Source organism: Podarcis filfolensis (assembly GCF_964270895.1).
Source record: "Podarcis filfolensis genome assembly, chromosome: 13".
In the NCBI taxonomy this organism is placed as follows: domain Eukaryota; kingdom Metazoa; phylum Chordata; class Lepidosauria; order Squamata; family Lacertidae; genus Podarcis; species Podarcis filfolensis.
The window spans coordinates 50,617,721-50,638,026 of record NC_139615.1 but is presented as its reverse complement, the minus strand read 5'-3'; the positions used below and the strand labels follow the sequence as shown (position 1 = coordinate 50,638,026).

Below are 20,306 nucleotides of genomic sequence, written 5' to 3'. Positions count from 1 at the left end.
GCCGGAATTTCATCATTTAGGGCTTATCCAGACTTCCTTTTGTACCATGTTTTCCAGGCACAGGTCCATGCTTTAAAAGCTGTTTCTGAGCAGGGTTTTGTTTTTGTTTTGGTTCCAGTACTTTCTCCCAGAAAACCCACATTTTACTTTGAACAAACAGCAATTAATTTGAACAAACAGCAATCTGCAGAAAACTTGCTTAGAGTCCTTTAAAGCCCAGACCTATACCTAGAAACACAGCACAAAAGGAAGTCTTGAATTAGCTCTCAAAGCTGTTCGATGTATTAACCCTAGTCAAATGCTAAACTAACAAGTTCTGTTGTTGGTGCTCCCCTGAGCTTGGTAATTGTTTGGGAACATTTTGTGACACAGCATTAGCCTAGAAAATTGGGATCACCACAAGCAGAAAACAGATTTGCTATAGGACTTCACATGGTCAAAGTTTTAAAGCAATTTTTAATCTTTAGTTCTCTTCACTCATTACTGATATGTAGAGGACAAGCAGTGAAAGGGACTGCAGGGCTGTATATTTAGCCCCATCCCAAAGTTTTGCTGCTCCTTTACTTGCTGCTGTTGGTGTACTGGACAGAACTGCTGCAGTGGAGAGACTTTCTTCCCCCATAGTCCACAACTCTAGTTGATCACTTTCACCACACTATATTTTCCATGTGTAAAGTGTAAAGAGAGCTCCAGGCAGGTCTGTTTCTGGTACACCAAATTTCAAGTTAATGAAGAACTGGAGAACTAAGTACCAAGAACACCAGAGCACAATTGCATTGATGAGTTTTATTCATATTTACAATATTGTCAATGAACAACAAAATGATTCTAGTTTATCCATAATATAAATTCTTTTAAAAAAGTCATTTAGTGTCAAATTTCAAATTCTTCATTTAAAATTTAAAACGTGTTAAAAATCTGGATAATTTGGCAAGGGCTGAACTTTTTAAGCTGTAAATCTTCAATATTACTATTGAGGATCTGGGCTGTATATAACTTTTAATCTGGCCACCTTTGCAGTGAGCAACTGGAGAAAGAGAAGGAGAAGGACAACCACGGTTCTGAAATGTCTGGGTGATGTCTAAAGTCAGTCATACAGCAGAGCCACCTTGGTATTAATAGGTCTCTGTGACTAACACTGTATCACCACTGGAAAAAATGCTCCTCCTATACGGCCATAGCGGCACACTAAATAAAAAACTTTTAAACGATTGACAGCATGATAAACAGCTGGTTAGCATTTTTTAAAATATAAATAAGGTATCTTAAATACGTAATTTGAGATTGCTTCTTCAGATCTATTGTACACACCTAAAATACCATATGAAATGGTCCAAATACCATGATATATAAACCCAAGTAATATTTACAAATATGCACGAGCATTATTATTTAGCAATCTTCATACAAAATAAAAAGGGCAAATAGAAATGCATGCTAGTTGACAGAACTACATAAATTGTTTACACAGTATAAAAAGCACAAAATAAATACAATATATGCAAGGTTAATTATTGGCATTTGTAGGTTCTGGAGACTGAAGAAATTCATAGGGGTCATGGACCATATCTTGTTGTTCTCCTACACTTAAGTGAGAAGGGCTTCCTGTGGAAAACAAGGAGAGGGCCAGAAAGGATAAATTAACAAGTCTGAAAAGTTCCATACACTCAGGAAACAGTGCAATTTTATGCAAGTTAACAGAGTTCAGCTAAATAGGTAAAGGATTATAGTTGGTGGTTTTTAATCATATTCTCCATCAATGATTTTAGAAATGTCAAATTTTCATTACATTTGTGGCAAAACCCTGCACCCAGCCTATCTACTTAGTCCCTTCTATCAGAAGTGTGATTGATGTTGGGTATGAGCAGACACTTCCTGCGGTGGCCCTGAGACTTGGAATGAAAACTTGTCAATGTCATGTTCTCATAACATGAAATCAATCTTTGTAAAATTGCTTTTGGGCTGTTTTATACTGCAAATAGTTTTTACGGCTGTTTAATTTCTTGCCATGTTTTTTAATAGTCATTGAAAGGTCAAATATATTCAAACAAAGGATTTTAAATTTGCAATTTTAAGTAGAAATAAATCACAGTAATGGTCCTATCTATCAACCTATTTGTATTTGCATCCTGCCCTCCCAAGGACCTTTTGGGGCAATCTCATCACCACTGTAATTATGTGATTGCCAATACTGTCAATGCAGTCAGTATCTTGGGCATCTCACAAACTATTCAATTTTAAGTGGGACTGAGAAGGCTCAGGAGCTCATGTTGTTCAACCAGATTTACCTAGGTGGTGTTGATCCCTTTCAGAAGCATTGGAGAGGGAGCTGAGGTTGGAGGACGGTCTGGATCCTACTCTGTCGGCCTGAGCCTCATGAAGGTCCTGCAGTAATTTGGTGGTTTCATCCAAGTGTAAATGATTGTCCTCATGATCAAGCTCCTTCTTTACTTTACCTGAGAAAAACAACGCATCATTCAGTGCATGCTAGATTTTTGAATAAATGATTTAACAAAAGGGTGGCAATCTGTGGCAAAACCATGTTAGACTAGGCCTAGAATAAAATTTGATTGATGGACCAAACTACATATAATATACTACTGAATCATACTTTCAACACTGAACTACTCTTAAGAACATGCTTACCCAATGAATTCAACATGGATATATCAAGGGACACGTCTGAATATGGCTTCATAGACAAAAAATCCAAAACGGAACTAGTATTGTCTCCAATGGCTTCCCCAACCTGAAGAAAGAAGAGAAAAATGACAGCTACACAACGTAAGTAACTGTTTACATATGGCTGCTACAGACATGACTCCCCTCTCCAGTAGAAGCACATTATCAAGCAAGGCTAAGTGCACCCTTCATGACTTTCACTGGGAAGTCAAACAGGCAAACACTTGTGACCATGTTGAAAACGTGTACTGCATGGAGGAGAAAATCTTAATTTTTACATTTAATCCTGGCAGCATTCCAAAAAGGATTCACTGCTATCACCCAATACCATTGTTTACTGGTTTAAGAAGGAACTCCTAGGATTATCCTCACATCAAAAAGGAGGTTGTGGAACTGGGAAAGGTTCAGAAAAAGACAACTAAAATGATGAAGGGGATGGAACGTCTCATCTATGATGAACTGTTATAACATTGGGGGCTTTTTAGTTTAGAGAAAGAGGGCAGAGAAAAGTGTTTCTTCCTCTCTCACGACACTACAGTTTGTTAACATCCAAGGAAGCTGAATACTGAAAGATTCAAGACAGACAAAAGAAAGTGCTCAGACAGTGCATTGTTAAACTATGGGGTTTACTCCCACAAGACGTAGTGATGGCCACCATCTTGGATGGCTTTCAAAGAGGATTAGACAAGAGGATGCAAAGAATGCTGAATTCTGAATGCTGATGGCTGGGAATCACAGGTGGAGAGAGTGGTGGTTGTGCTCAGTCCTGTTTGTGAGCTTTCCCTAAGCATCTGGTTGGTCACTGCAAGAACAGGATGCTGGACAAGATGGGCCTTTGGCCTGATCCAGCAGGCTGCTTTCCCATCACAGGAAACCATTCACTGTGACTCTCTGAACCACACATGTTTTACTCCTTCCTACAAAGGCTAGGAGGAAACCAATTATGATCCCTGGGCTTAGCGTTAGATTTGAACGAGGGATTGTGCTTTGTTTTGCTCAAACAAAGCATAATTGGAAACCCAAGAATGAACCTCAGCTTATCATGGTGGTTTGCTTGAAGCAAAACTAACCACAATTCATAATGGCCAACATTCTTCAGTTCAAGGCTGCATTTCCTCATTACAAATTCAAATGCCAAAAGTGTGCAAGCCCAAAAAGCAGGTGAGGTTATATTTTTGCCACTTAGGTTAATTTAGTAGGCACCTGTGTATTTTGGATGTTACCTGCCACCCCTATCCTCCAGTTAGCAGTCACCATAATGAATGAAAATTAATTTCATTGTGATAAAGATCAAATAAGTTAATAAACAGAGCACCCTCTCCCACCATGATTTACTAATGCCTTTTTGCGATATTTGTAATACGATAAACTGAAATAAACAATTACTTAATCGTGACAGCAACAACCACGTCAAGTGGCTTTTTAAAGATCACCCACAAACCGATGTGAAGATCTAACAATGCTCTCCAAGATTTGGATGTGAACATTTCAGGCTGTTCAGCTAACTTACAGGAAGCAATAAGGGGAGAGGCAGGAGAAGTATGGCTTTGATCAAACGCAAGCCCTTACGGTGTTACCAGAATTTTCCAATGAAACCTTAATCTGCCGAAAAGGAGCAAGGGCGCAGCAGGACAGAGGCAGAAGTTGCAGCAGACAGGGACAACACCACTGATGCGGCTGCAGCCGGCCTGCCACCTTCGTCTGATCAACTTCTCCAACCACGTGTCCCTGCAGATTCCACACTGCCAAATTTGGTAAAGCCATAAAAAAGCTTTGGGGGGGCAGGGGCTGGATTAGGCCTGTGGTCTGGTGGTTCATTAGGCCATTTACAAGGCACAGGCTAAACAAGAAATCTTACCATACTCTGCTTGGAGGCATCTGGGCAAGTATTGCGCAATTTGTGTTCTTCTTTTATGAGGACTGGTGGAACCTTAAACATCAAAGCACATTCAGATTGTTGGTAATTTACAATCTGTATTCATTTTCCATTTGACATCTTTTATTTTACACCGCCAATGAAGTAACAAGAAGAAAATGTAAGCTTTCAATGTGGATTGTTTTTTCCCTTGGTACTTAAAAACAAATAAATACAAAATGAAAGGAAACAGAAAATAATACAGAAAACCCAATTTAAACAAATCTTGAGGTTTCCAAAATATCTAAATTATAGTGATTCTATGATTTATGGAACACACTGATTGCAATTCTTATTTCTGTATTTACAGTAGAATTAGAGAAATGTAAAACACCCAGTCTAATACTCTGCAATGCAGGAATATCAACTAAAGAATATTTCAATCATATTCCCAGGGCGGTTTCCAAGAAAAAGCACACTATTACATATGAACAAGAAGTCTGGTTAAAAATAAAATGTATTAGGACTTACTTTGACTTCATCTGGTGGCTTCACTGGAATGTTTCTCCTCTGAAAACCAGAACATTAAAATGGTTCATTTTTCCTGTTTCTTTTTTTGAGTAAAGCACACTAATGGTTTTATGTGAGCAAGCAGTGCGCTGGTGCATGATGCTCAAAAGTTCCCATGACTCTTCCACACCAATCTTGTTGCCACACTGTGGACAAAACAAGCCAGAGTCTGCCTTGCTGTGCTGCCTGCACCCAGGTTTGTTTTATTCAAACCAACCACGAGAACTGAAGAACAAACCTTGGTTACCACTGGCGGGTTTTCCCGCATGAAATAAACCATGAGCCTTGGGGTTTGGTCAACCCAACAAACCAGATTCTGGCTTGTTTTGTCTGTGATGTCGAAGACGCAAGGAAGAAGTGGCATGGGAACATCTGAGCTGTGTACACCAGCACGTTAAACAGGGGTTTAATGCAATGTGCAAACCAGGCCAATGAGAGAGACATCTGCAGAATAAACAGTGTTTCTATTGAATCAGTCATAATTTGGATTTACTTTCAAACTAGAAATATGGGATAGTGAAGAAAGAAGATATTATATTTTAAAAATCCCCCTGGACACCAATGTTCCGTGTACAAGACGACCCCCATTTTTTTACTTCTTATTTCTTTAAGCAAAAAACCTCATCTTATACACGAAAGAATATGGTACTTCTGAGTAGCTTGATTGAGAAACCATGCTTCTCTCACCCCCGCAAAGGATTAGTTTTACAAACATGTAATATTACGCAACTTTAATTCTGACTGAAACATGCATGTGCAGCTTTTCTCATGAGAAGCGCCCTCTGCAGACAATCTCTTCTGCACACGTTTGTCACCCTGAGCCCCTCTATGCTAGATCTGAAGGGGATTGTTTGTCAAGACAAGGATTTGTGTAAGGTGTTCAAACAGTGTAGCCATATTCATGAGTTCCAGAAAAGGCTTTATGAGTTTCAGGTGCTGCCACTGACCAATTCTACCGTACATAATTTGAAGATTTTAATAAAAATACTTTGAAGGGGAAACTACTGATCCCACACTAACTGTGTAAAAACTGGTTGGATCTCTGCATAATGCAGACCTACCTGCTTTAGCTGATAAATAATTTTGGAATGATCTCCACCAGTGATTTGATCCAGCAAGTCATCCACTATTTTTTTGCTGTAAATTCCAGAATCCTTCACAAATTCCTGCAAACTAGAAGATTTGTGACATAAGACCAGCAGTTCAGTCGGCTGCATATATACTTTTAAATTAAATGTAAACACTGCAAAAAGCAAAACACATTTTGGTTTTGAAAAGCTGTCTTCCGTGGTTCTTCAAAAAAGTTGTCACCCTGATGGAATTTGAAGCTACAAATTTTTGTATGCCATTTATTCCCGCTTCCACGTGAACTATTGTTCTTCTTTGTATATCCTAATCTTAAGCTTCTGTGCTGGTGTAGTGGTCTGTGGCACCAAGATGGAAGGAGAGTACGATATGAATGACAGACAAAAGTAAACAAGCAATTAATATAATTATATAAGAGTTCAATGTGCACGACAACTTCTTTACCTTAGGGCACACTGGATCCCAGTTTCATCTCCATATGCTGAATACAGCAGTTCCATTTCATCTGCTTTCAGATCATGAAAGATAGAATGGTGCTGCATCGAAAGTGCTGTATTAGCACTTGAAAGGAACGTGACTGGAAATATAAGAAAAATGTGTTTGAAATCCTCTTCTCAACCTCGTCCCCTTCCAAACCCAACTGCATTTCTTAGGATTTGTTTACAGATCCATGTACATCTCTTGATAATGCACGTGTGAATCAGCTATCGTAAGTCAGACACCACAAACAGAATTGTAATAATCACCCAGCTTTGACAATCATATATTGGCGTATTAAACTGAGATACAAACAAACTTGTTTGTCTTCACTCTTCCCTTTGCAGTGTGAGGAGGCAAACCAGGAAGCCTCTAAATTAACCATGGTTTAAGCCTCAGCTGAAAAACTATGGCTTCCAGCTTCAGAACAAGCCAAGATCTTAGAAAAAAAAAAGTGGTTTAATATTCTCCTGGTTCAGAGAAAACAAGGAACTACATTAATTAGAGACTTCTGGTTAAACCGAAGTATGAGTGTCCAAACATGGCCAATTACTTCTCCCAACATGATTTTTTTTTTTTTACTTGTTTGGTTTAGATATACAGTCAACTAATCAAGTTCTGAAAACAACTAGTTAACTGAAATCACCTTCTTAATACTATTCAGTTCTGAATGAATGGTTTAATATGAGGACAAATTGTTTAATCCTGAAGACACAATATTTAGTTGCCTTAACTACCTTTGTGCCTTCTTTCATCTTTGAAGCCCAGGGCTGTGAAACCAGGTAATAACTTGCTTGACAAAGAACTCAGATCCACTGGATGGGTTTCTTCCTCTGTATTAAAAGGAAATGTGCATTACATTTATTTATGTAATTAATTTCTATCCTGCTTTTTAGGACACTATGTTCAAAAGGCAATGAAAAACACAAAATAATAATTATAATTAAGATAACAATCCCTTTTATTATATGAGACATGCCCACGGTTGCCACGAAGACCAAGGCATCATGAACTACATGGTTGATTTGGCATGGATCTTAAAGTCCCTTCAACACATTTTACAAACCTCTAAAATCAACACGAGGAACACATATAGATAATATTCCTGAGTATGGAATTTTTTTTATCACACTCAGCAGTTATTATGTATTTTAGTCCATACACTGTATAAGCAGACAAACACAAGTCAATTTCCTCACTGATGTGCATTTTTTTCTTCAACTGAGTAAGGCGTGAGATGGCATCATTCCACTACAATACATGCAGCCCTCTAGACTTTATTGCAATTTCAGCCTCTAGTTTATTTGGCTGTGGAGCAGGCACCAGCAAACAGGGAGAGGCAAAGAGGAATACAGATCTTTTTCAACACCACTGCCCAGACCATTGGGTCTTTTTCCTTCTGTCCAAGAATGTCTTACAGCCCACACTGTTGTATCACAGACTGGCAATTCATGTTTTAATTAAGCAGATGAAGATCAGGTCAAAAAAGCAGAAGATGCATTTATGCTAATTCAAATAAGAGTTTAGAGGAACATCACAGGTATCCAGTCAACAATAAGATTCCTTAGTCTTTTTTTAGACACTACTGACAAATGAAGCTTCATTTTGAAGCTATTTGTAGTATTAGCCATAAACCTTCAACCGTGTCTGTATTAAACATCCATTTTAGCTTAGGATGAGTTGCAATACACATCTTACTGTACTGTTGCAAACATTTCAACGCATATCATTACTGCTTCATATTTGTTTGGGTTGTTCAATCTAAGATGAAAGCACCTCAGAGCAAATTTAAAGAGAGAACCTAGCCATGCAGCAATAAAAGCATACCTACAACTTTAAACAAAGCTTGCAAAAGTTAGCACAACCATTACCTTCTGCTTCTGGATCTGATGGATTGAGTACGCTGAAGACCAAAGACCCATCACCATTCTTTTTCAGGTAGCCTATCTGTACTTAAAAAATATGGCAGAAATAGAAATTATTTTTACATTCACCAAAAGGAAGCACCTATTCAGATTTTAAAATGTCAGATCCTAACAGTTTGTCTGCGCTACTGAGATCTACAACATTAGCACTGCCTCTTTTGAGAGCATGTTCCAGAGCTCTGGTGACAACTGAACCTTATTTCCTTAACACCTTTATTCTCTACTTTATTCACCTATGGTTGCTGTGCAGAGCCTATGCACAGCCGTGGTGCTTAAGACAGAGTACAGCCTCCCCCTGGGCCACTCGACACTCACATGCTGGATGTGTGCCTGGAAAGGGAGTTTGCAGGTGCATAATTGAGTATGAATAAGCACCTTTGAAAAAACTGCATCATCTTAAGCCTGTTTTCATAAGTGTGTTCAGAGCATTTGTGCTTTTAATATAAACACCTGAATTGTTTAATAAGCTAGATCTGATTCATCAGAAGGCTACAATCTTTTATTTTTATCTTCCCATAGTGCCAAAATGGAGAACCTTATCAACTTTTGGTTGCCCCAATCTGGAGTATTACATGAAGCTATTTAGTGTATTATTACTTTTATATTGTCCTTTTCTTCCAAGAAGCTCAAGGTGCATACTTCCCCTTCACTTATTTTATCTCCACAATGATCTCATGAAGTAGCCTATTATGAGAGATTGTGATAGGCCCATTGATGAAGCTCTGAACCCTCACCCCCCAGGTCCTATCCTGACAGCACTCTGGATCCATTACCGTATTTTTTGCACCATAACACTCACTTTTTTCCTCCTAGAAAGTAAGGGGAAATGTCTGTGCGTGTTATGGAGGGAATGCCTATGTGTGGCGGGGGGGATCTGCTGCAGTCGTGAGCAGAGGATCCATGGTTCCCCTTCCTTTCCTCCTCCGTGGCTCGCTTTAAAACAGCAAAGTGGGACAAGAGCCGCTGAGTGGGGAGGAGAGAGGGACAGAGAGCCTGCTTCTTTAAAGGAGCAAAGCAGGAGAGGAGAGGAGCCGCTTACATGAGTGTAAGCGGCTCCTGTCCGGTTGGCTTCTTTAAAGTAAGCAGGCTCTCTGTCCCTCTCTCCTCCCGCTACATAGCAGCAAAGTTTTTCAGCTCGCTAAGCTGGGGATGAGCGGGGAGGAGGGAGAAAAGCAGAGCCTGCTTGCTTTAAAGGAGCAAAGCGGGAGGGGAGAGGAGCCTTCTCCCCTTAAACCCCTCTCCTGCATTATTAGCAGCATCCTTCTCCACACACCCCACGTGTGCTCCTTGTCCCTTGAGTGCTTTTCCTTCCCTCCCCACTTAAAACGTGGTTACAAAGCATGCATCCACATGGATCCTCAGGATTTTTGCATTGGGCTACTCCAAACTCACTGTCAGATCACGTCTGTGGCCACAGCATGAACCACAAAAATCATACATCCACTGTTTCGTTTAGAATATTTTTTTTCTTGTTTTCCTTCTCTAAAAACTAGGTGCGTCTTATGGTCGGGTGCGTGTTATAGAGCGAAAAATATGGTAGTTAAAATAACTAATATTATTAACTTATTACCATTATTAACTTATTAAAAGCTCGGGGGGTGGGGGGTTCACCAAGGCAGATACCGAGGAACAAATCCTAGGTGACACTTCATTTGTGTTATATTGAAAGTGGGGACTGGAAACTGTGCTCTGGAAATTTAACAGCCATAAAGCAATCACATGTGAAACTTAATTATTAAATTTATATACCGCCCTTCATCCAAGGATCACAGTGTAAAAACACAAAACACAGTTTAAAAGGCCAGAGATGGTTTAATCAGCCAAAGGCCTAGGTGAAGAGGAATGTTTTCACTTGGTGCCTAAAGAGATGTAATGCTGGCGCCAGGTGAGCCTTCCACATATGGGGAGCCACTGACTGCAGAAAAGGTCTGTCCCCATGTTGCCACCCTCCAGACCTCTCATGGAGGAGGCAGGCATAGGGTGAGTGCCAGGTCTGGGTCACTTCATACGGGAAGAGGCAGTCCTTAAAATATAATTAACGTATCAGATGCCACACAAAAAATGCTTATTCAATCTGATGAGGACATTGTTTCTGGCAATGTTAAGCAGAACGAAAAAATGGAAACTTGGATCAAGCGGCACGACCTTGCTGTTTGGGAGACATCGACTGATCCGGTCCCGAGCTTCATCTGCTGCATGTTCCACCAAAGCCAGAACGTGCTCTTCAGCAGTGCTGTCGGTCAGGCTGCATGCATTGCCTTCTGGTTCAAATATGCAGCTACAAACAAGTTACAAGTTGTGCAATAAATATGAAATCATGTCTACTTTTCTCCAAGTAATTTCTAGGCAACAAATTATGACAGTGAACTAATTGTGGGCATTCTCCAGGGTTAATCAGAACTTTCTTATTATTATGTGTATTAGACACAGGCTCCGCTTACCAAATACAGTGTGTTCCCAAGAAATCATTTGTTAGGTGAGGGTTCGCTTAATAAGTTCAGTTTCTACTGATTCCTATGGTAAAATTTCTAATTCATCTCTCCCTGCTCCCATAATGGTTTCTTCCATGGTTTCTTTTGCAGCCAACCAAGAGAGACATAAAGGAGAAACTGATTTGTCCATTCTCTCCCCCCACCCCCACACTCCATGGTTTCTGTCCCAAAATGCCTGCCACTGACCAGCAAAGCACAAACAAGTACAGAAGGGGGCAAACTCTGGCTGTTCAGATGCCTGAATCAGCTGTGCATGTGTAGTGAGGTCTGGCCATAATTCTTTGTGTTCTGATACATGAATTTGTAAACAGCAAGTAGGCTGAAAGCGAGACATGTGTGTACCATGTCATTTATGTACACTTTTTATAGGCATGCAAGGGATTATACAATGTACACTATTAGCCAGTGCACAGCTTTTTGTTTCAGCTTAAGAACCTAAGAATTGCATTGCTGAACCAGAAGCTCCAACTAATCTAACTTTCAGTTTCCAACAAGGAACAGCCTGATGTCTCTGGGAAAACAAGCACAGGATAAAGGAGGTGTCCGTATCTTAGTCCTAATTCTCTAAAAAGCAGGTCTCACTTCTGCCTACGAGCCAAGAGGAATTTGAGTCTGGATCCCATTACATCCCAATGAGAATTATGTCTCATTTAGCAGATTTGCTGTGGCATAAACTGCCCACTGTCAGATACATTGTATATACTCCCCAGCCACCCCCCTTTCCTGCTTTTGTCTTAAGGGGTGATTGGAGATATGCATTTCTCCCAACTGCAAGGTCAATAAAAATCAGTTTTGTTGTTTACAAAAATCATTTTTTCTTCAGCCTTCAGTTAGAAAAATAATTTTGTTTAAGGTGTAAGTAATCTGACTTCAAATACAAGTTAATATGCTTAAATGAATATAGTACTTCAGCTTTTAAAACAGAATCCATGACCATCTTATCAAACAACAACTGAAAGAAAGATTTTCTATGTAAAAGAACCATGGGGGAAGATATCTGTCTTATGTAGGCAAGCATTAAAAATATGATACAATAGATCCCATATTTATTGTTCTGTTCCCTATATAGGCAAATATTGTTTTTGTATCTATTATTTTACTACTACTACTACTGGACACAAGTTCAGCAATTTAAAGTCTTGATAGCTTCAGAGAGGAGGAGAGAAAGGGAGTGAAGTCCATGCTTTATTCTCCTATATAAACCATAGACATGCACAGCGGCGTAGCGTGGGTTGTCAGCACCCGGGGCAAGGCAAGTAATTTGCGCCCCCTAACCCGGGGCAAGGCAAGTAATTTGTGCCCCCTAACCCCTAACCTGCCGCCGCTGCCAGCTTCTTCTTGCTGCTGCCTGGGCTGGGGTATTTACGGTAAGGTAGCCACGGCGGCGGCGGGTCCGTGTCAGGTGATCTGAGGTGAGTTGCCGCTGGCGCTGCCGCCCAAACGACGCCGCTTGCCCGGAGGAGGGCAGAGAGGCAAGGAAAATGCAACATGGCCCAGCAGCTGCAGCAGCAGCGGCAGGGCTGTGAGGAGGGGCTGCCTGGCAGGCCCTCCGCGGCCCTGACGCGCGGGGACCGCGGCGAGCGCTGAGAGCCACTGCCTGCCGGACGCCTTCAGCCCGGACGCGCGCACAGCTCATCGGTTCCGCGAGACATGGGGCTCTGCTACAGCCTGCGCCCGAGGCTCTTCAGCGACTCCGGAGGCGGCGAGCGCCCCCCCCAGATGTTGTGCCCGGTGCGGCCAGCCCCCCCTGCACTCCCCACGCTACGCCACTGGACATGCATAACTTTGGCTTGTGCTGGGAGTGGGAAGGGCATGAAGATGGTCATTTAAAAATATTGCTCTGATGGGCCAAAAAACTTTACCCCCTTTGAGCTGTAGAAGGAAAGCAGTGGGTCGCAAAATATGCTTTGTATCAGCCCCCATAACACAAAAAATAGGATCTTACACCCTTTTATAAGCCCAGGGAGTGCAGTAAAGAGGAGGCCACTGCTGGCTTCAGGGGAAATGGCACCACTGCCTCCAACAGCAGTCAGGTCAGCAGCAGCTACAAGACAGCCTGAGGGAAAGTTCAAGCTCAAGGAAGAATCTGCAATGTAGCCAGCATCACTGTGCACTCAGAAACATTACGGGAATTAATGGTGCTCTTGGAGGGGCAACTGGAGGGTATTGGGATTTGAGAAGACAACATCACAGAAATGGCCTCTGCTGTGTTAAGGCTGAGGCAGGGCACAATGAAATTATTAAGTGCCTCAAAAGGAAAAAAATGAGCACGTCTACTATCTTTATTGTACTTTTTGCACTGTTCTACAATCCTTAAAGAAGTGCAACTTATACTGCAACTTGTATGGTTGCCTTACAAATGAAAATCAAAACACATCTTGTTTGGGTCACAGTAAAATGCAAAAGAAGTAAACTAAGAGATTTTCAAGCAGATTCATCAACAGTTTGGAATTGGTTTATCCAAAACTAATTTGATACCCAAATACCTCAACAGCTGCCTGACATACCTTGGAAAATGTGTGGCTGCAATGGGGAAAAAATCTGTGACTGCCTAAGTACGCTGAAATCTCAGGAAACTCAAGTCTGCTTCATATCAGCACAATTCAAATTTGTAATTAAGATACACAAAAGAGAAAAGCATTCCATCTGTATCATTACCTAATGACTTCTTTACTTGGCTTTTTGGATTTCTTGGTAGTCTCTACGTGAACAGGAACAACTTCGGGCACAGGTTCCTCAACAGCTGGGTCTTCGTCGCCCAAAAGAGCTGCCTGCTGAGAAAAATCCATGTCCTGCATAAACGACATGCTGCGCTTCAAAGCTAACAGCCGTTCCTAGAATTAGAAAGGACAGAGCAGCAGGGACTTTACACCTTTCCCTCATAGCCAAGGTGCTATGATGATGGGATGGGATGGGAATGGCCATGGCTTTGTGCCTAAGAGCTACACCTTCAATGATGATGCAACATGATTCAGTCATGGCAGCACGACACCAGAATATCTGCAACCTAGGAAAAAAAAGACCATCACCTACCTGACAAGTGGAACTTACCACAATCTTCCTGCAGAACAGGCTAGAAGCAGTAGCTCATATGATAAATCAGTTGTTTGACTGCTTTTAATATGGTACTAGTACACCTTAATGTAAAGTATACATAAATCCATCTCCTACCTTAAGTATTTCCCTTTTAATGTGTTTCTTTCTTAAATTTTAGGTGAGGAGTGAGGGGAGGGCCTGTTTTCTGCTAAGAAGGGGACTAAGAGGGTTTATGAATTGTATTTCATAACCATAAAACATTTCAACAATGTTTTAAAGGAAAGCATGTTTCTATACATCACCTTGATGTTTAACATGCTTGGCTTTCCAAAAGAAGTTTCAGAATTTATTTATTTCTCACTTGTAAACAACTTAAGCAAGTCCAATGAACTTAAAAGGTAATATGGAAAAATTTGCTTCCATGCTGGAAGCTTCTGTTCAAAGTCTCCAACCTGAATCCAAATCTTACCAGTGTTATCTACCGTAAAAGGTGAGCGACTTAAAATGGAAATGTCCTTCTATATAACATGCTATGGGAATGTCATATTTCTGTAGGAGTGCAGAATGTGGTACTGGGCACAGAATTCAGCTTCCTCATAATTTCAGCTTTTCGTTTCTTTCTTTTTTAAAAGAGCAATGTGATTGTAAGCATTTATGCAAAAGTGTCTGGCCAATGTCTGGAGATTCCTAGAAACCCATGCGGTATCTAGTGGCGACAGGGTGGTGCTTCAATATCCTACACAGCAACTTCTCTCTTTCCATACCTAGAAGCAGAATATATTATGCATTTTCCCCTAACAGTGCTTTATTTGTATAAAAGTGCAGATTTACTGGGGTTTTTTTAAGCCCAGGGCATAAGAATACAGCAGCCACGTTATACAGATGAAATAATCCTTCACTTTGACCCACTATACTAGTTTAACGTGCACATTTGGTCTCATCATGTTCACTTTCATAGCTGTCTTACTTTGCTCATCATCTTAAAGCCTGTATGGAGGATCTTCTTGGCCAGTTTGTAGTACACAGTGTCTGGTCTGTTGTATGTCATTGCGTTGTCACACATCAGCTTAAAATCTGCCTGAAAAACATGAACATGGGCATTACCATATTTTGCAGTTGTGCAGTCACAGCCAGGCCAGGCCAAATTCAACAGAATGTTAAAATGAATAGTACAGTTGGTGAATATCAACCAACTATTTCTCAGGCGACTTGTAAGGGGCCCTGGTCCCTTTCGGTTTCCTAGGGAGAACAGTGAAACCAGAAAAGATTAGATCACAATGTTGCTGCTCTAGGACTTTCAACTGATTTAACTGATCAGGGCTTTAACATTTATGCCAAACTTTGCAGAGCGCTTTGCTGTTTAACACAAGGAGCTGGCTGGTTCACTGATATTCTCTCTCAGGACTTTTAAAACCTGGTTCTCACATGAAATTGTAAGCCTGCATTAGGACTACTCCTCTTCAGACTGCAAGGGGGAGGTGGAATTCATCCACAGAGAAAACTAGCGTGCTGCATGCATACTAATTTTCTATAGGCCAGAAATTCATTTACATGGAACAGCACTTGTTTATATGAATGCCTACACGTAATTTGGTGTAAGTAAGACACAGGCTCCCCTCTTCACTGGCTGCTTGCAAGGACTACACCGTAGAATTGCAAAACTATTACAGGGCAAGCCGTCACAATCTGTGATCTGCTAAAACAAGTACAGCCAGTAATGTTTTATGGCCTTTCATGTGCTTGGTAAATTCTGCTTTTGTTGTCTGAGGCAGGCAATAAAAACAGGAGATTTACTGAGCCCCTGCTGCACCATCATATATGTGTACTGGGCTGTGCTTGACTTAGTAGCTTCCACAGGCCTCTGCATGTTATGCAGGGATCAATGGGCAACCCCCCCCCCCGACACCTGCATTTGAAACCCACAGACTTTTGTTGTGCACAACCTGCTCTGGGGGTATCACATAAAAATTATGTGACTTTCACACTGGAATAATGGGATTGCTGCCCACTCATAGGAAATGCACAAATATGATAGAACCTTTTCTGGAGCTATTTACATGATCTACCACCTCTATTGACCGAATATAATAATTAGCAATTCACACTGTGAAAAGTTTTATCAAATCTCCATTAATTCACCTTGAATTCTGTTACTGACTTGTACTCGTTTGCTGCAATTTTTTCTTTCATAGTGCCAAAATCCATAGGATGCTTTATTATCATGGAATATCCAGGAGCAATGGCATCCGTGACTGGAAAAGCAAAAAACCCGTGAGGATCTTTCCTATAAAAGGGAAACACATACATATAGGGAATGTTATATTTGGGGATAAAATCATGTATGTATGTGTATACATGTAGTGTGTATATACGCCACCCAAACACCTATGTAAAACAAATGCCATTTTTCCATCAGTCAAGAACCACCATCTGTCTTGCTTCATTAAAAAAAGGGAGGGGGAAGCATTTTATGTTTTTCCGCATTTGGCAAAATATGTATTCAAAGCAATGAAGGGCAGTATAGAAATGTAATAATAATAAAATAATAATGATCAGCCTGTTTGTATACAGCTTGGTATCTGAAATGCATGTGATTTCAGGACTTTCTGTATTAGCAAGTAATCACCAGGATAAGCTGTATAGAAACATCTGTATATACCAACATGAGCTGGTGCTAAAAGTGAGGGGGCGTACAGATCCAGCACTCCAGCGCTTTAGCACATCTATCTACACATCTTACATTATTGAGTACCAATCTTAAACTAATTAGATATTATTAAGCAGTGGTGTTGGTTTTCCGGAAAACTTTGAAACACATACAACTCGCCCATTTGCGTGGGGGTTGCGTTCCAGGTCATTGTGCATCATTCTTACCTCTGTAACTGGCGAAGAAAATGTTCCAACAATTGCTGAATAGGTGTGCTCTCGCTTTCTGCTATAATTCAATGTAAGGAAAAGCAAATGATCACTACTTTGAAAGTTCCTGCCATCTGTATATCACAGCTCTAAAATGATAAAGATGCTATCGCTACAAAATAATATAACCACTATTAATCCTGGTTTTTTTGAATAGGACAGTAAAACACACATTACATTCTGTGGTTGGCCTTTCTGAAAATGATAGAGGAATATTAAGGATAACACAAGAATCATGTGAATTTCTATCCACATGAATAAACTGCATCCTTAACCAATGAAGGGGCTGAGAGCAAACAAGAATCCGAGAAGTGTTTTCCTACGCTATACAAATCTTTATATATGGCACATCAGTTTCAGATGTCACTGACAACGCACCTGGCTGTGTTCTACAGGCTCGGACTGGGCGATCAGAGGGTGGCTCAACCTCTACTTTCTTTCCAGGATCAAAGTCATCTGTTTCACCCTCAGTATCACATTGTTCTTTCTCCCTTTTTCTTTTCTTCTCTTCCTGATACCAAAGAAACAGAAATGTAAAAAAGACAGTCAGTATAACCTCTTCAAGTACAAATGAAAGAATAACATATTCACGCAAAATCATCACTGAAATTAGTCTTTTGTGACATTAAAAATTCAGGATACTTAGCAACAGGAAAACAGATTCCAAATGCTTAGGAAAACAGGATCTTTAAAAAAAGTACATGGGCTATTTCCATTTGCATTTGTCATCCTGCTTTTATTTAGCTATTTTATTTAGCTTACTGTTTTTGTATGTACTGCAAGCCGCCCAGAGTGGCCGGGGAAAGCCAGACAGATGGGCAGGGTATAAATAGTAAAATTATTATTTGTTTTGTTGTTGGTTTTCAAGAGTGTGTTGCAAAATGGTTATTCAAAATTCAAAGAGCTGCTGAAGAAACAAGCAAACTACATAAAGTAGTAGCACTAAGTCATTTAGGGCTTTAAACGCTAATGTGAGCACCTTGGATTGGGTCCAGAGACAACCTAGTAACCAATGCAATGGTTTTGAAACAGGGGATATAAGAATTCTAAAGGAAACCCCAGGCAGTAATCTGGCTGCTGCATTTGGACCACTTGAATATACAAAGTTGTCTTAAAAGAGCAGTCTCACACAGCATACCTTGCAATAATCCAATTGGCTTTTATTGGCATAAATTTAAACAATAAAATAATAAAATCATCCAAAGTCATCCAAATACATTGATAGTCCAAACACATACAATATATAAAAGACTAGATAGCCACCACTAAATAAATCAGGAAACTTTAGCTCTAGCTTTAAAGATCTCGTCTAAATACTCTGAAACAATCTTGGTAATTTCAGTAGTATCACCCCTCAACAAATATTAGATTACAGACTCTTTGTAAATCAATATTTTAAGATGTAAGGGAATCACTAGGTGATCTCTGTGAAGGGTGTGATGTATTATGTGATGTATTGTATCTGGTGGTTTCTTATTGCAGGAGCAGAATTTGTTCTGGAAGGGGATTTTGAAACCTTCTGAACAAAACAGATGAGGTGAATGCATTTCGATGAGCTTGCATAAAAACTCAGCGATGCGATGGAGTATTTAAATTATAAAAGTAACTAGGCAATACAATGGAGTTTACTTTACTCTGTAGTCTGGACTCTTAAAAATTCTCATCCTCTGCCATTGCTTCACAACAGTTGTAAGTAATAGCTTAAAAAGCTCTGGAGTTGCCACAAAAAAATGCATTTGTTCAAACTGATACTTACAGTTTTCATAAGGTAACGTTTTAAAGCTTTGACCAGTATCTCTGACAATAAGTCAATGACTCATTTACCTTTCTCTTCCGTCTTTCCTCATCATCAAGATGCTTTTCTTTCTCTTTGTCAGATTTCTTCTTCTTCTTCTTTTTCTTCTCCTTATGCCGCTCTCTCTCATGGTCTGATCTATCATCATAATAACTGGAATCGTGGCCTGATCCTGAAAGTTCTGTCACTTCACTTCCACCAACTTTCAACACCAACTTCAATGGCTTCTCCAAGGGCTTATCCACATAATCTAAGAAGGTGACAACAGCAGCAAATAAGTAAAAAGCAATAAATAAATAAACAGTATCAAACTAGCACAGCAAACATTCAGCAGGAATGCTGATCACATAAGCCTTATTCATAGGAATGTGTAAGAGCAGATTATGATGCCGAAAGCAGGTCTGAAGCAAATGTGCACCGATATCCTCTGTCAGGAAGAAGGTGGCACCTACCCCCCTCAACAAGTGTGTCAGAGAAAAACAACAGTGTTTTAGCCACCCAAAGTGGCTAAAAGCAAGATAAAGTTTATTAATTTATTATAGCATATATGGTTTTGTGTTACATACATAAAAAGGTAAAAGGTAAAGGACCCCTGACAGTTAAGTCCAGCGGGTTGTGTGCTCATCTCGCTTTGCTGGCCGAGGGAGCCGGCGTACAGCTTCCGGGTCATGTGGCCAGCATGACTAAGCCGCTTCTGGCAAACCAGAGCAGCGCATGGAAACGCCGTTTACCTTCCCGCCAGAGTGGTACCTATTTATCTACTTGCACTTTGACGTGCTTTCGAACTGCTAGGTTGGCAGGAGCAGGGACCGAGCAACGGGAGCTCAGCCCGTCATTTATTTGTATGCCACCTTTACAGAGTTCAGAAAAAAATAAATAACTACGGCATAACAAAAGTCGGCATACACAATAAATTAAACATTAAAATACGCAAAAGCAAGTTGAGCGATTTCCACATAAAACACAACAAAATATAAAAGATGCCAAAAAACCAACAGCAACAGCCCCTCCCAATAGAAAACCAAGCCCTGCAGCGGGGGGGGGGGGTGTGCATAAATAATGGGGGGGGGGGAGAGAGAAGGAAATGGGCGGCTTCCCTGCAGGCAGCTTCTGGCCTCCCTCACAGGGTTGTTGTGGGGACTGAGGAACTGGGGGTAGAGGGGGGGGGAGAAAGGCAATGGATCCAGACACGACTAATACTGGACGGCCCTCCCCCTCCCACCCACCGTCATAGGCGGCGCCGCCGCTCCCTCCCCCTCCGGTGGCGGCGACGACGGCCGGGGCGGGCGCGGACCTCCACTCGGCCTTCTCCGCCTTGTGCTTCTTGTGCTTCTTCCCCATAACAGCCGCGAGTCGAGGGCGAGAGGCGAGGGAGGAGGCGGAGGCTCCGCGCTCAGGGGAAGAGGCGTGGCCGGAAGTGACGGAGGGGCCCCGGCGAGGAAAGAGGAAGCACTTTCCCCGCCCGCCTAGGA

General features: G+C 41.0%; 1 protein-coding gene across 7 annotated transcripts; it reads right to left on the bottom strand.

Annotated features, from left to right (window-relative positions):
• Window positions 1-771: 771 nt before the first annotated feature.
• Window positions 772-20,251, bottom strand: BRD9 (bromodomain containing 9). Of its 7 annotated transcripts, none has more exons than XM_083582935.1 (17): window positions 20,061-20,251; window positions 18,864-19,084; window positions 17,418-17,550; window positions 16,998-17,055; window positions 16,263-16,407; window positions 15,091-15,201; window positions 13,746-13,861; window positions 10,741-10,873; window positions 8,542-8,617; window positions 7,408-7,503; window positions 6,638-6,770; window positions 6,169-6,280; window positions 5,069-5,107; window positions 4,541-4,612; window positions 2,647-2,749; window positions 2,289-2,456; window positions 772-1,605 (listed from the first exon to the last, which is right to left on the bottom strand). In XM_083582935.1, exons 1-17 carry the CDS (start codon window positions 20,173-20,175, stop codon window positions 1,508-1,510), a joined length of 1,929 nt encoding a protein of 642 aa, XP_083439061.1. In that variant the 5' UTR covers window positions 20,176-20,251; the 3' UTR covers window positions 772-1,507. The 7 variants fall into 7 exon arrangements, with proteins under 7 accessions (XP_083439061.1, XP_083439066.1, XP_083439064.1 ...); XM_083582940.1 differs by having other exon boundaries at window positions 13,746-13,858; window positions 15,091-15,197; window positions 16,263-16,375; window positions 16,998-17,058; window positions 20,061-20,233; XM_083582938.1 differs by having other exon boundaries at window positions 15,091-15,197; window positions 16,263-16,375; window positions 16,998-17,058; window positions 20,061-20,232.
• Between the last annotated feature and the right edge of the window lie 55 nt (window positions 20,252-20,306).

What these genes read in the sequence shown, in the direction of transcription:
- BRD9 (XM_083582934.1), bottom strand. Translation starts at nt 20,175, where the DNA reads ATGGGGAAGAAGCACAAGAAGCACAAGGCGGAGAAGGCCGAGTGGAGG. An exon ending in GATGTCTCCCAAACAGCAAG is followed by an intron (nt 8,618 to 10,740) that starts GTCGTGCCGCTT and finishes TTTTAAGTACAG; the next exon opens with ATAGGCTACCTGAAAAAGAA. An exon ending in AGCCACCAGATGAAGTCAAA is followed by an intron (nt 4,613 to 5,068) that starts GTAAGTCCTAAT and finishes TTGATGTTTAAG; the next exon opens with GTTCCACCAGTCCTCATAAA.